We start from the raw sequence: 13931 nt of genomic DNA, 5'->3' as shown, positions 1-13931 counted from the left end.
ATCAAAATTCTTGATCTGACCGCTCATATTGGTCATCATCAGTCCCATTTATTTGACACCTGAGCATTTATTTCATTTCATTTCTATACCACCCAACAACTGACACTCTCTGGGCAGTTTACAACAATTCACTGGATGTTTTGATTTATATCTTGGCATTATCTGGACACCTTCATTTATAGCACTCCCCACCTGCCCCATAAAGGCCATTCTGATCAGGGTGGCTGTACTGCAACCTTCCCCATCCTGGTGTCCTCCAGATGTTTTAGGCTCCAAAGAGCACAGCCAGATGATCAGGAATGCTGGGACTTGTCATCCAAAACCACCTGGAGGGCAGCAGGTTGGGGGAAGGCTGCTGCACGGTATTGCTAATAAGATGCAGGATCTCCACTTGCGTGTGGACTCCCAGGTTTGTCGTCAGGTGGCAGCGACTGTCTGTTGTGGCTGTGATTGGAACAACGCATGAGCAGTGCAGCAGGGCGCTTCACACTTGCAACCTTGCCCATGATTGTAAAGGGGCTGTGGTTTCACACACACACACACACGGCAACACCCCTCCTTCGCTTCTCAGACCAGATGCTGCTTCTGATCCTGCTGCCGTGGGCTCCCCTTGCCAAACCGGTGTGAGTAATGAAATTCAACCCCCTTCGCTCCGGTAATGATGCTGTTTCCATGAGCCCCATGTGATGCTCCAATCGTACAGCAGCTGCGGCTTCTCCCTTTTTCTCCTGTTCTTCCATAATCTCGGGCTGTCATGGCGACTCCCAACAATGTTACTCCCACCAACTGCAGCTGGTGGCCCATTTCAGCCCTGGAGAACGATGCAGGCAAATCCACAGAGGCCGAAGAGAACCAGGATTCGGCACACCCGGCTTTCAGATCCAAGGACAGGCTGGTATTGTATCACTGGACCCAGTCTTTCAGCTCACAGAAGGTAAAGGCTTCCCTGGGTTCAGAAGGGGACAGATGGCCTGCCAATTTCATCTCATGCAAATTCCTGAATGTATAGATGGTGAGGCTGGGAGGGCAGGTGAAGGGGAGGGGGGAGCAGCTTGCTTTTCTTTGGGAGATGCCCATGGGAGCAGGCTGGAGGCAGGGTGTTTCAACAGAAGTGTGTTTGTGTGCCTGCCTTTCTGCCATTTCAACGAAATTTGAGGGAGGGAGCAATGTCTGTCTCTTTCTGCTTTGGGGGTCAGATTTTCTGGGTGTGTTTGGAGAGGTTTCCCGATGGTTTGTTTCTTTGGGCTAAAGACAGAATGAATTGGAGGGGGGAGAGAGAGCAGCAGCATAGAAAAATGAATCCTCAAATCTTTGGCAGATCAGGCTGGAGGCAAGTGTGACAACATACAATGGAACCGAGTTGCTGTATGTACGCTGTAGGGCAAGACTTTGCATAGGTCTCCAAATTGTACCAAACCGCCCATGGACTTCTGATACTGCAGGACCAGGACTGACATCCTGTTTCCTGGACTCTTGGGTATGTCTGTCTTGAGGATTTTTGTGTGCAAGTGGTATTCCACTTTTGATTTCTGCTTGCTTCATGCCTAGTCCAGTGCAGGAGTTTACACTGGATGAAGCACATCTGACCTTTATTTTTCATAGCCAGGCACGCACACACAGAGAAACCAGCCATTTCTCTGGGCATTCATTATATATGGGAGCTGAATTATGCATAAGGAAGAAGATGAATGGGCAAGTTTCCTCAAGGCATCAGGGCCTCTGATTTCCTCCTGGAGTAAAATCACCTCTTCTTGAGAAAAGCTAAGTGGGACGAGGGCTTGAGAGGTATGCATGCACAAAAGAAATCCCACAGTAAACCATGGAGCAGAATTGCAGGCAAACATTCAGCTCTTCCACTTGGACTGGGGACACATCAAGGGCTTGTTATGCATTTGCAGCGCCTGCAAAATCATCAAACTCGCAGCCTCCCCCGTCTTTCACACCTCTGTTCTTGCACGATCCAACATCTCCTTTCAGAGGCTTCCTTTATATGGCTTTTTCTCTCCGGCTGGGAAGGAAACAGTTAATCAGCCACTCATACATGCTTTTCTACAACTAATCCAGAGCAAGCCCCACCTCTGCCAGATTTAATAGGACTCCATAGGCAGCCGATTGAACAGTTAAAGTGACAGCACACCAATGTGACATTGTTATCTGAGTCTCCACTTGGACGACTTGTTTGGGGTTTGTTTGAAATTGCTTGCAAAGAAGGGTCCCCCGCCCCTCTAGTAGCAAGTTCATCCTCCTTGTGTGGATGAAAGGCTCCATCCCCTTACAGCTCTGCGTCAGATCAAGGATCAAATGTCAAAGCCTAGCATGCTCAGAATGTGTTTGGTTTAGCTCCACTTTCATTTTGGTCCATACAAAAACAGAGCATGTTATAGGGCTGACTATAAGCACCCATAAATGCTATCAAGGTGCCACACACTGAATCAGGATGATGCTTACAGTAGTGACTGGTAGCTTTTCTTCTCTTTCTTTTCAATACTGTGGCCAGGGCATACGATTAATGTGCCAATATCTAAAGCAATTTACTTTAACAGATAGAGGAGAGAAAAATCCTGGCCAGCTGAGGAGTCAAATTCACTCCTTCTATAAACTGATAACACCAGAGGCAAATGGTCTTATGGGCTCTGAAACAAAGCACTTGAAGGTGTTCTTATAGCTTCTTCTCCATTTGTACATATTTGGTCTGGGAAATGGAAAAGAAAGATGGGCACAACTTATGAACGAGATCTGTAAACACAAAGACAATAACAGTCAATCCAATGCATGTTTATTAAGTCTTCTTCCATTCATCTTGGCTTACTTCCAAATAACTATGCATAAGTTTACCACCTAAGTCAGAGAAATCATTGAATGCTATGTCAGCTAAAGAGGCCTAGGGCTACCATCTGTTTTCTTCCTTAGCAGAAACTAGCAACACAGTTTCAAGGATTCCCAAGAGAACTAGAAACTTGATGTTAAAATAGAAAATGTGAGTTCTTGGTTTCTAGATTTCACATTAAAAGCTATATTCCATATTCCACATATTATTGACAGCTATGTGGATTTTTACACTCCCTGTGGAATCGAATGTTATTTTAAGAAGTTCCTGGTAGGGCTGAATAAATAGATATGAGTTTAGAGTCCCCAAGGAAGTTTTGTCAGTGTTGTTTTGTTTGTGGTTTGATCTAATCCAGGGGCACATGACCCTTTCCGCTCCAAGGGCTGCATGTGATGCTGGCTTGGAATTCAGGGGCTGTGCACACATCCCAGCAATCCTGATATAGAACATTTTTTTCTTCACTGCTGCTACAAGTGAGGAAAGAGCTGTTAACCATTAATTTGAGTTTGGGAAGTTTTGTCTGGATGGTGGAAGCAAAAGGCAACTGTAGCTATAGCTGGGAATGGAGCTGGAGAGAATCAATAGTGTACTTTAGATATTCTGGAATTTCCTTATAGAGGAAGTGTATATTTATATACACTGATGGTGCTATATAAATAATAATAAGGAAGGGGAAGACACAAAAAGTAATCTTTATCATTATCGCTGGCTGGGGAACCAGAGAAAGTTGCAACTCAGGCCTAGAATTGGGGAGGGGGGCGGTTGTGTACCTCCAGGGCCGGTGCCAGACTATTTTGCGCCCTAGGCAAGGCGAGCTACTTGCACCCCCCCCCAAATTGCACGGAAGTCCGAATATGTGCGCCGAGTGGAGAGCTGGGATTGGCTCACTTCGATTTGGGACCGAGCCGTCTGGAATTCACCCGGACTTACTTCTGTGCAAACGCAACCCACTATGCAGCCTGGCGTCCCGATCTCCTCCGCACATTTACTCGGGGGAATAAGGCTTCCGAGTAAGGAGGCATAGGCGGATCGGGATGCAATGGTGCCTACCGGTGCAATGCTTTCTCAGATGCAAGTCCCGTTGATCCACGCGCGCAGGATTGGGAAGCAGGAGCGTTTGCCTTGCGAGGAGTCCACAAGTCCCTAGCTTTCCTGGGAGAAGGGAGAGGGAATCCCGCTTGCCCTCCTGCCTGGACATTGTGGCCTGTTTGAGGAGAGAGGCGAGGCGACCTGGTGCCCTTTCCTTGGGAGTAAGGCAGAGGCTGGCTTGGGCCAGGGTCGAGCTTGCCACGTGCTTTTTCTTCTTCTGGCAGCGGCGGCCTCCCAGCTCTAGGAGGGCGGCTTCTGGGCAGCTAGAGTGGTTCTGGGAGGGCGGCTTCCAGGCAGAAGTCTGAATGTGGATCCCACCCCACTCCAGCGTCCCTGGCTTCGCTTCGGCTGGGCGGGCATGGGGCGCCAACTTGCCCGCCCAGGCCCAGCTGAATTCTCGGGCTGGGCCGGGCCAGCTCACAGCCAACAACACACGTGAGTGCTGCGCAGCACCCAGCGCCCCTCTTAGCTAGGCGCTCTAGGCGGCCGCCTGAGGGGCCTCTATGGTAGCACCGGCCCTGTGTACCTCTGGTCTAGAGTTCTCCCTATACGTGAATTGATTATTTGACTCACCAAAATTAGCATGTACTAGACTGATAATCTGCTTGTTAACCAGTTTAGCTAAGAAGTAAATAACATCCACTGATTAAGCTCTTTGATTTAGAATTCTTCCAGCCTCACATCCTGAGAAAGTTCTTCTTCTCCTCCTCCTCCTGGGTAACTGAGGCACAGAGAGAGTTATAAAGCATTTTGACTTCAAAAAGGTCAATAGAAATGAATTATACTAGTGATATTAACAACAATCTCATTTATTGATTGTAGCAACCTGCCCAAAGCCACAGTGAGTTCACAGCTCGAACAATTTTTTTCCTTGTAACCAATGCTTCATTTCTCAGAAAATAGGTTGGGGCTCAGGTCTGCCTGAAAATAATTTCCTCTGAACTGGGAATCTCATCTTCCTAACCCCAATGGATGGGTATCAGTTATGGCTAATGAATGGGGAGTGACAGGAATTTTGCACATGGTCAAGAGCACTCTTTTTTGTCAGGAACTTTAGTGCTAGGAACCAGGAACCTCATGGTCTCAGACTGAGATGCAAGTTAGTATCCCACTGCGTGTTAGGGTGGCCATGTGTCCTCTTTTACAGTGTCCTATTTGAAGGGCTCTCCTATCCAATTCCAATTTAAAGATAAAGAACCATTAGGAATGTTGTCCATCAACAGCAGACTGAAAAGGCAGGCCTGTAGGCTGGTTACAGTCTTCCACATTATGGTATTTGTATTTGCATTTAAGTTATAAAAACTATTTATAAATTTGCATTTGTGCATATACATTGGCATGTGCAAATGTTATGCAAATTGCTGTCCTCTTGTTTCCTCTTTTTTGACAATTCACCCTATGTTGTGTTTAAGCCTCAGAGCCCTATTCAAGTGCAAAACTGCTCCAGAATCTGTTCTGATGTGGAGTGGTATATAAATGCTGTAAACAAATAAAATAAATAAAAAGAGACAGGAGTCAACCATAACAGCTGTATGAAGCCTATGGATTAGCAATGCCTCTGTTAAAAATACTGGGAGCTTGGCCTAGTCAGCAGAGTATACCTTTTTTCCTGCTGCACTGTAGCTTACAGGTCTATCCACTGACCTCAGGGAACCTGAGATGGAGATTGACACCCTTTAGTTCTGGGTTCTGTCCAGTCTGCCCCAGCCTGACCCTGTCATCTTTATTGTGTGTTCTAAAGCTGAGCCGTCTATTCGAAAAGAGGCCATGCTCGCAAGCAAAGCATGATGCATGCAACTAAATGCACTTGGTCAATCAGTTCCTATGGGCATCTCTTGCATGGTGGATTTTGGTCTTTGCTCTGTAAGAGGTGCACTCTCTTATCTGGAGGGCATGAGCCAGTTGCTCAAGGATATGTGACCCTTGCCTTAATGTTTATATAATGTTTGGGGTGTGTGTGTCTCTTCTCATCTTGCAATTCTTTCCATTTATGTCATATAGCAACACACACACTTACACTATCGTTGTGAAGGTGTCATGTTAAGCCATGTAGCAAGGTACGAAACGTTGGCCCCCTTGTTATTTGCATCATCTTGAGAACTTCAGAAGAACCCTGCTGGATCAAACCAAAGGTTGATCTATCCAGCATTCCATTTATGTCAGGGCTGGGGAATGTGTGGCCCTCTATATGTTGGTGGACTGCAACTCCCATCAGCCCTAGCCAGCATAGCCAATGGCAGACCTGGCACAAGGTATATTGCTGCCTGAAGTGAGGTGGCAGTATGCCCCCACCCCAGCCAGCTGGCCAGCCTACCATTCTTGGCGATGAGTCCTTCCTTCCACCTGGCTGGCCTCCCCCTCACTTGCTTGGCTGGCCAGCTCAGCTGGTTGCTTGCTCCTGCTGGTGTGGCCACCACTTTCACCTGTGCACCAACTATCGCAAGCGAATCCAGCGAACTCCTGGGAGAGGTCAGCCAGGGCCAGTCTCCCAGGATAGCTTGTAGGAGCCCCACAATGGCTGGGTGACAAGGCAGGGGCAAGAGGGCAGGCAGGTGCAAACAGCTAGCCTGCTGCCTGAGCAAGTGAGGGAGAAACTGTTCAAATGGGCAGGCAGTGGCAGTGGCAGTGGGGAGAGCAGCACAATTTCCCGCTCTTTCCTGCTCCACCGCCTGATATGGGTGATTGACCCCACGTAATGGCGGGCCGGTCTGGCCAATGATGAGGTATGATGGGAGCAGAGATGGCTTCAAGGATAGGCCTGATTGGGCTCCTGCTAAGGGTCCACACCCAAGGCAAGATCCCACTGGAGTTGCTCCTCTTCACCATTGCAACCTGCTTGTTCTCCTGCCACTTGTTCAGGCCCAGACAGCAACAGTGGTAAGAAGGAGCAGCAACAGATGTCAGTGGCAGCAACAGTGAGAAAGAGGAGGAGGAGCTGGTGAGAAGGTAGACTCACTGAGGAAGGGTTGGCATTGAAGGTGTCTTGCCCAAAGGCCCTGAAAAACCTGGAGCTATCACTGGATGTTGCTGCCCAACAGCATCTGTAGGGCCCAACATTCCCCATTCCTGGTTTATTATGGCCATCCAGATGTTTCCAGGAAGTCCGCAAGCAGGATATGAAGGCCTCCACCATTGTATGCCAACCAGCAATTGGTATTCAGAGACATACAGTTTCTGAGCTTGAAGGTCCATTTTGCTGTGGTGACTAATAACCACTGAGAGGCCTAGTCTCCACAAGGAGAGAGAGTGACTATATCTTAAATAGAAATATGATATATTTCACAATAGTGGGGAAGACTGTGTGCCTGCCTGCTCAAAAGGCTGTTCAGGTGCTAGCTTTTGACGGACAACATCAAGGCTCCTGCTCTCCCGGCTTGCGCATGATTCTTTATCTCTAAACTAGATTTGGACAGGGCAGTCCTTCAATTAGAGGGCATCTTCAAAGAGGTCTGTTCTCTGATCGCTCTTGAAATAGAGGACTGCCCTCTATGAATAGGACATCTGGCCACCATGGAAAACAACCCCAAGTTTTGACTGGGAAACTGCAGGAGTGCGGATGGTAGGAGAGAGACAGAGAGGTGGAAAGGATTGAATTCTAAAATAAAACACTCAGAACAAACTTTTCCATGAATTTCATTGCCTTCTATTTGTGGTTGTGTAATTCACCGCTCATTGATTAGATATGGTTAGGACACGCATCCTTGTTGGATTGATCAGTTTTGTCAGTATCACGTCTTCAAGGCAAAATCTTTTGTGTAATTAGTTTCTTTGCCTTATGTTTAATTATACTCTTAATTGACAGCCCCATATATAAATTAACTGCTAATCTCATATGGCTAATTTTGTTTAAGAGGTTCTCTGGTAAACAAATTTGCTATCTCACTTTTAGCAAGATTTATTTTTTTTAGCAGAACATTGATTGTTATCTCAAGAGTTGCTTGTTAGCCACCTGCTACATAGCCCTTCCTTTTAACTGTTTAAACTTAGGTAGTCACTTAAATCCATGTTCAGAAGGTTAGACAGTGTTTCCCAGTGATTTGCATTCACTGGGACTTCACTGCTTTCCACTGAAATAAAACATCAGGACAATGTTACAAGTGTCGGCAGTTTAACATTTAGTGTGGTCCTTAGGGTCTCTTTGCACAATATTGTAGTGGGTTTGTTGCTGTTACTCATTTCTGTGAATAGGGAGCCCATAATAATATATCTCTGTGTATATGCCTAAATTGCTGCTGTTTTTGCTTTTTATATTGTGAATGTATTGCAAGGTGTGGATGTGTTACAGTTTCTTGGGGCTCCTCAGTGTGGACACAAGAAGTCCTGGGTAGCTACAGTCCACATCAATTCTGGTGTCCAAAAAACTGCTCCAGCACCACCCGTCTTGCAGCCTTCTCCAAGCTCTCCAGATGTTTATCTGCTGCTCTTTAGCTTGGTTTTATTATGTTTTGTTTTAAATTCGTTGCTCTAAGAACATTTTATGTTTTTAATGTATTGCACACTATCCAGCAAACATGGATTATTGCGCAGTTGAAGAATGTAATAAATAAATATTCTGCATCCCATTTGAATTGCGGAGACACATATTCCCGAAGGAAATGCACATTCCCCACAGGAGGATGCAAACCTCCTCTAGCGAACGGCATGCTTTTTGGCATTTCAATGAGATGTGGATATGAAATGTGAGGCACAGTTCTGCTCAGGATCTGAAAGTAACCCCACTTACAGGTCCTAAAGGGGCCAATACCTCCTCTCTGAGAATTTCCATTGATCGCAGAGGCTAGGCCAGGCCTTAGAGAACACCACCTCATGGCTGGCTCTTTCACCTCAGTACGCCCACGAAGGAGATGATGTTATGTCCACCACTAAGATGCCACCCAAAACACCACCCCCATGGTTAGTTCTCTCCAGCCCTATCATATTTAGGTACACTCTCACCATGAGGGCTAGCTCTGTGTTTCAGCCCTCCCCCTGTAAAATGCTATGGACTTTTTCCTACACTGATAGGCCCTGACAGATTTACCTGAAAGTGACAACAGGGAACAGAATCAGTGCTAAGAGGCTAAGGGCCACCATTTTAATTTCCCACAATGCCTCAAAGTGACTCTACTCAGGAAAATTGTGGGAAATATAAATGGTGGCTCCCAGACCCAGCCATTTTGTAAAATGGAGGCCCAGGCTAGTCCTCAGCAGTGGGCCCTACTAAACAGCTAGTCCTCAGCAGCATGCCCAAGGATACCATATGTTGATGCCGCTCAGTGCCATAATGGTATGAGATATGTTCCCCACTCCCATCAGTGGTGGCCTGTGGCAAGGAGCAAAGACAGAGAAAGTCACAGTATGATGCTGCTTGGCAATGTAGCGGATATACCTAACTTTTACAAGGGTGGGGGGAGTTTACATGTACTTTTACATATCCAGTATCCAAACTGGATACTGCTTGCTGATCCATCCACCTTCCTTTCATGATCATCTAATCAAACATTTGTTCAGCATTTTATTTGGTTAATCTGTTAGCATTTTACTGTTGAAAACCTGCTTTGAGAAGGAGGGGAGGTGGTTTCATTATTGACATAGAAGCCAGCAAATTAGCACCAAGCACAGCTCTGCTGAGAGGAGGTACATTTGTGATTGGCAGTCGAAGCCATGCAAATCCTGTTTCTGCTGAAAACTAGATCAGGTTTCTTTGAGCTTGATCTGGGGCAGAATATGGACTAAGTGTGCTCAAACTGTAGTGAGTGTGCCTCCATAACACTATAAATATGCATTTTGTAGCCTGAATGCACTCCAGTTCAGAACATGCATTCTGGGATGCACTCTCTTATCTCAGGGAGATGGACAAGATTCTTCTGCCCTGTTTGGCATGCAGAATGAGCTGCATGTACATAGAACAAATCCCATAATATCCCCAGCCTTTGTCAATGAGCTTTTTACTAGTTTAGAATAAATGGGAATGCTCATCTTGCACCGTCTTTTCCCAAACACTTTGTAACCAATGTGATGTAAGTCTGTGACTGGTGAGCTTATGTGGGAAAGTGCTCTGCCCAAATTGTATTTCCAGACTTTTATTTCTTATTCGGCTCATTACTTTTGCTTCAACTTCTCATAATTGGCTTGTGTTCTGTGTGCCTAAAGAACACCGAGAACCAGCAGCACTGAAATGCAGCTTTTGCTGCAGCGCTGGAAGTGAGGGGGTGGAATGAAATGAGTCTTAGTACATTTGAAACCGCCAACTCCACGTATTAGATTAGTTGGCAATCAGGTGTGTTGAGAGACTGTAGGGTCTCTACTGGAGATTTTAAACCAAAACACACACTAAGCATTCTTCTGCCAGGGATGCTTTATGTCTTCTTGCCTCAGGGGACTGGAGCCTATTCTGAATCATTGGAAGCATTTAGCCTAAAAACCTATCAGTGGTCAAACACAGGCTTTGCATACAAAATTTCCCCATCCAACCCTGTCATTTCCAGTTAAGTATTCCAGAGGGTAAGGCTGAGAGAGACCCCCCTGTATGAGATGTTGGAGAGCCACTGTCAGTCAAACTAAATTCAAGTGAAACCTGCTTATCACCTCTGTAACCCAGTGCGGGAGCTAGAATTTGAACAGGAATTTGAATCTATCTCACAGAAAGTTATCCCAAACCAGTATCCTGAAAGAAAACTGACTGTGTGAGTGTTGAAATACGTTGCACCAAAGAAATTACACCCAGGGCAGGTCTACATGAAGGGTTTGCTCCGGGGTGGCTTCGCAGTAGCGGTATGTCATCTACATGACGCAGCCGCTGTTGCGAAGCCATCCGGGGGCAAACCCTGGAAACTCCGCTTCCAAAAAGTCGGGCACTTACCCCGACTTTTTTTGACAGCGGAGCCCATGGTGCCCCCTGATTGGTTGCCACGGGCGGCCCCGTGCCTCTGGAAAAGTAAAAAAAAAATTAAAAAATGGAGGGGGGGAGGTAGACGAATGGGCCATTCCTCCCCACTTTTTAATTTTATTATCTATCTGCAGAGCTCTGCAGATACAGATAATAAAAATAAAGAGAAATGGGGGTGAGTGGAGAGGAACGGGCAGTCAGAGGGAGGAGATGCGGTTCGCCCAGTCCCTCTCACGGCCTTCTCTGGCTGCCTCGTTCCTCCCCTCCCCCCGGTTTTTTATTTTTATTATCTGTATCTGCGGATCTCCACAGATACAGATTATAAAATTAAAAAAGGGTGGGGAGGAACGGCCTCCTTCCTCTCCTACCCCCCCCATTTTTGTTTTACTTTTCCAGAGGCACAGGGCCGGAAAATTTGCACTTGCCTTCTTTCCCATGCAGATGTGGGGAAGGAATGCAAGTGCCAGTGCAAAATGCCTCACAGTGCCAAAGCACAGCCGTAAAGACAGGGCCCCAGTGTCCCTTTGAGGTCTTCTTTCCTTGTCCAAATATCACCTCAGCCAGAGATCAGTATTCTCTTAGCTTCAGTGGCCAACCTTACAGGGCTGCTGTAAGCTTAATGCATTAATAAGATAATATATATGAAGTACTTTTGGTAATTAAACCAAATGGTATAATTGCTAAATATTATTGCTGTTACTTAAAGTTGCTTCACATACAACACCCAGTCCAAAACTACATGATTCTCTCGTCGCAATCTATGTAAACTGCACTTTGCAGATGTGAGTGGAAGCTGGTTGACGGTGGCTTTCCGGAGCATGTGTGCCTTCAGCAATTTGTATGCATGGAAGGGTCACCACATGTTATGACCTAGATGTGGCTATCATGCTAATTCCAACACAAAAGTGACTTCTAGGCAGTAATCTAAGAAGCAAAATTTCGCAGCTCCGGCTGTGTGCTAGGTGAGATTCGATAGTATCTACAAGTCAGAAAACCTGATCCATCTTTGTTCTTGCTAGTTTCTTTCACGAGGGGACTCTGAATGTTATAGACTATATTGTAGACTGTAAGACGAGAGAGATGCTTACCAAGGCAGCTGAGTTATACTGTTCTCCCCCACTCGGCCCCGGTGCAAACCTATTGAGCAGCGTGGGCGGCAAAGGAATGCATCTTTCCTGTCTCAGCAGATCCTGGCACATGCTAGAGAGAATCGTATTCTGGCTAAACCAAATGAAATGCCCCTCTCGCAGTCCGATGGCTAGATAATCTGGTGATGAAACCATCAATCCAATCAGGCAGAAGCTTAAGGGTTTTATCCACATTCATTGCTTTTGCCAGCTAAAGGTAGCAAACCAGTACATGATTGGATTAAAAAAAAAAACAGGCAGGGGGTGGGGGACATAGCTCAGAGAACTGTCAGAGCCGTTCAATCCCTTTGGTGTAATGAAGGTGTTTAAGCAGAACGTGTCTGGATCGCAACAGGGTTCTTGCTCTGTATAATACAATTCCCTGCACGTCTCATTGGCAAAAAACAAGAGGTCTCATAGGCAGCAGTCATCTATACATTTTATTCGAGTGGTCCAATCCTTTGGGGACTGTGGCATTTCAGAATTCAGGGCATGGGCTGTAACATATTTGAATGCTCCCCTGCTGCTGAAAAATAAATAAATAAATAAAATAAAAATCTACCGCCTAGTGCCCAGAAAAGCTACCCTGTTTGGAAGAAGAACTCTAACCTAGCCTTCTCCTTGATGTACTAATTTTCTACATGTGAGCAGTTTGGAATTGGGAGCACAGTCAAATGTAGAGCTCTCCACCTGCATCCCCACTACACACAAACACACACTCCAAACATATTGATAGATTCTCAAATGCAGAGTAATATTCCGAACATACACCAATTATGACTTTTGTTTTATTATTTTTATGTAAAGTGCCCTGGGAACACAGTTGAAGGGAGATATAAAAATACTGATAACAAATAAATACTTAATACTTCTGTTGTGGCAGGTGCTGTAGTGGCGATATTGAGCATAGGAGAGGTCATAGTCCCTATTCCAAAAGCTTATATTGAATAGTCTTCACTAATGGGCACAGCAGAGAAGGTGCAAGAAGTCAGGAATCTTCAGTGAGCGGTGTGAATGGATAGGTGGCACTGGAGTGGAGGAGGTGATATGGTGAATCTAAGGTGGCAAGAAATATGTTAAGAAACGAGTTTCAAGGAGGTCTTTTGAAGGAGAGAAGGCAGGCAGCTTTAAAAATATATATTGTTGCAATGCTGTTGGTAACCCCCTGACTATCCAAGCAGCTAATCTCCATGTAGGAAAACAGTTGCTTACCATACACTGTTTACCAGAGATTGATCAGTCACGGCATGACTCAGTTCAGCTCAACTCAGCTCAGCATACTCAGAGGGTTGGCAGACTGGGGCCAGCTCTTTTCTCGTTTTAGGCCTGTAATTCTGTGCTTTGCTGTTGAAACAGGCTGATGAATTAAGCTGGCCAAAGCTGAATACAAAGAGGACTGCAGGTATGTGGGACACATCATAGTTGGGACACAGGCTGGAAGCAAAATTAAGCCAGCGATGGTACATAGATTAAAGAAAGGGCAAACGCTTGTTAACCTGGAGAACTGGCCAGGCTAGCAGCGATTAAATGGTGGTTACAGATCCTGATCTTCGTGATAGCTTTGTGATTTTAGCTCTTTTTAAAAGTCCACTGCTAGCAGAGATGGAGTGTTAGACCAGAGAAAGAGACAACAGTCTTTTCAGAGAAATGAAGGCAATTTGAACTAGGGATTAGTCACGGTGTGTTCACACATCCTACTGTCACCTCTACCAAACAGGTTTTATATTGTTTACGAGCAAAACCTGCTTAACCAGAGGTGGCACTGGAACAAAATACTTCTAAAAAATATTTTCTACATTGCTTAAATTAGCCAATTCCTTAGAAATACACAATAAATAATACTTACTTCTAGATAATATAAACCACATCACACATTAAACAAAACTGAAAAAGACATGATCATTGATATTCACTTCAGAGGGACTAGTTATATAACTAATTACCAAACTGCAGACATCCATTTTCTTATAATTAAACACTGTTCTTTTTTTAAAATATGCTGTCAGTTCACCAAAGCTAT

General features: G+C 45.5%; 1 protein-coding gene across 1 annotated transcript in view; it reads left to right on the top strand.

Annotated features, from left to right (window-relative positions):
* Positions 1-555: 555 nt before the first annotated feature.
* The window catches only part of GDAP1L1 (ganglioside induced differentiation associated protein 1 like 1), a 43163-nt gene continuing 29787 nt past the window's right edge, over positions 556-13931 (top strand). Inside the window, exon 1 of the mRNA XM_063120324.1 lies at positions 556-934. Within this exon, the coding sequence (XP_062976394.1) occupies positions 755-934 (180 nt within the window). The 5' untranslated portion in view covers positions 556-754. The remainder of the gene's footprint in view (positions 935-13931) is intronic.

Source organism: Elgaria multicarinata, chromosome 1 (genome assembly GCF_023053635.1).
Source record: "Elgaria multicarinata webbii isolate HBS135686 ecotype San Diego chromosome 1, rElgMul1.1.pri, whole genome shotgun sequence".
Classification (NCBI taxonomy): domain Eukaryota; kingdom Metazoa; phylum Chordata; class Lepidosauria; order Squamata; family Anguidae; genus Elgaria; species Elgaria multicarinata.
The sequence above is the reverse complement of the archived record's forward strand: the minus strand, read 5'-3'. Positions and strand labels throughout refer to the sequence as shown.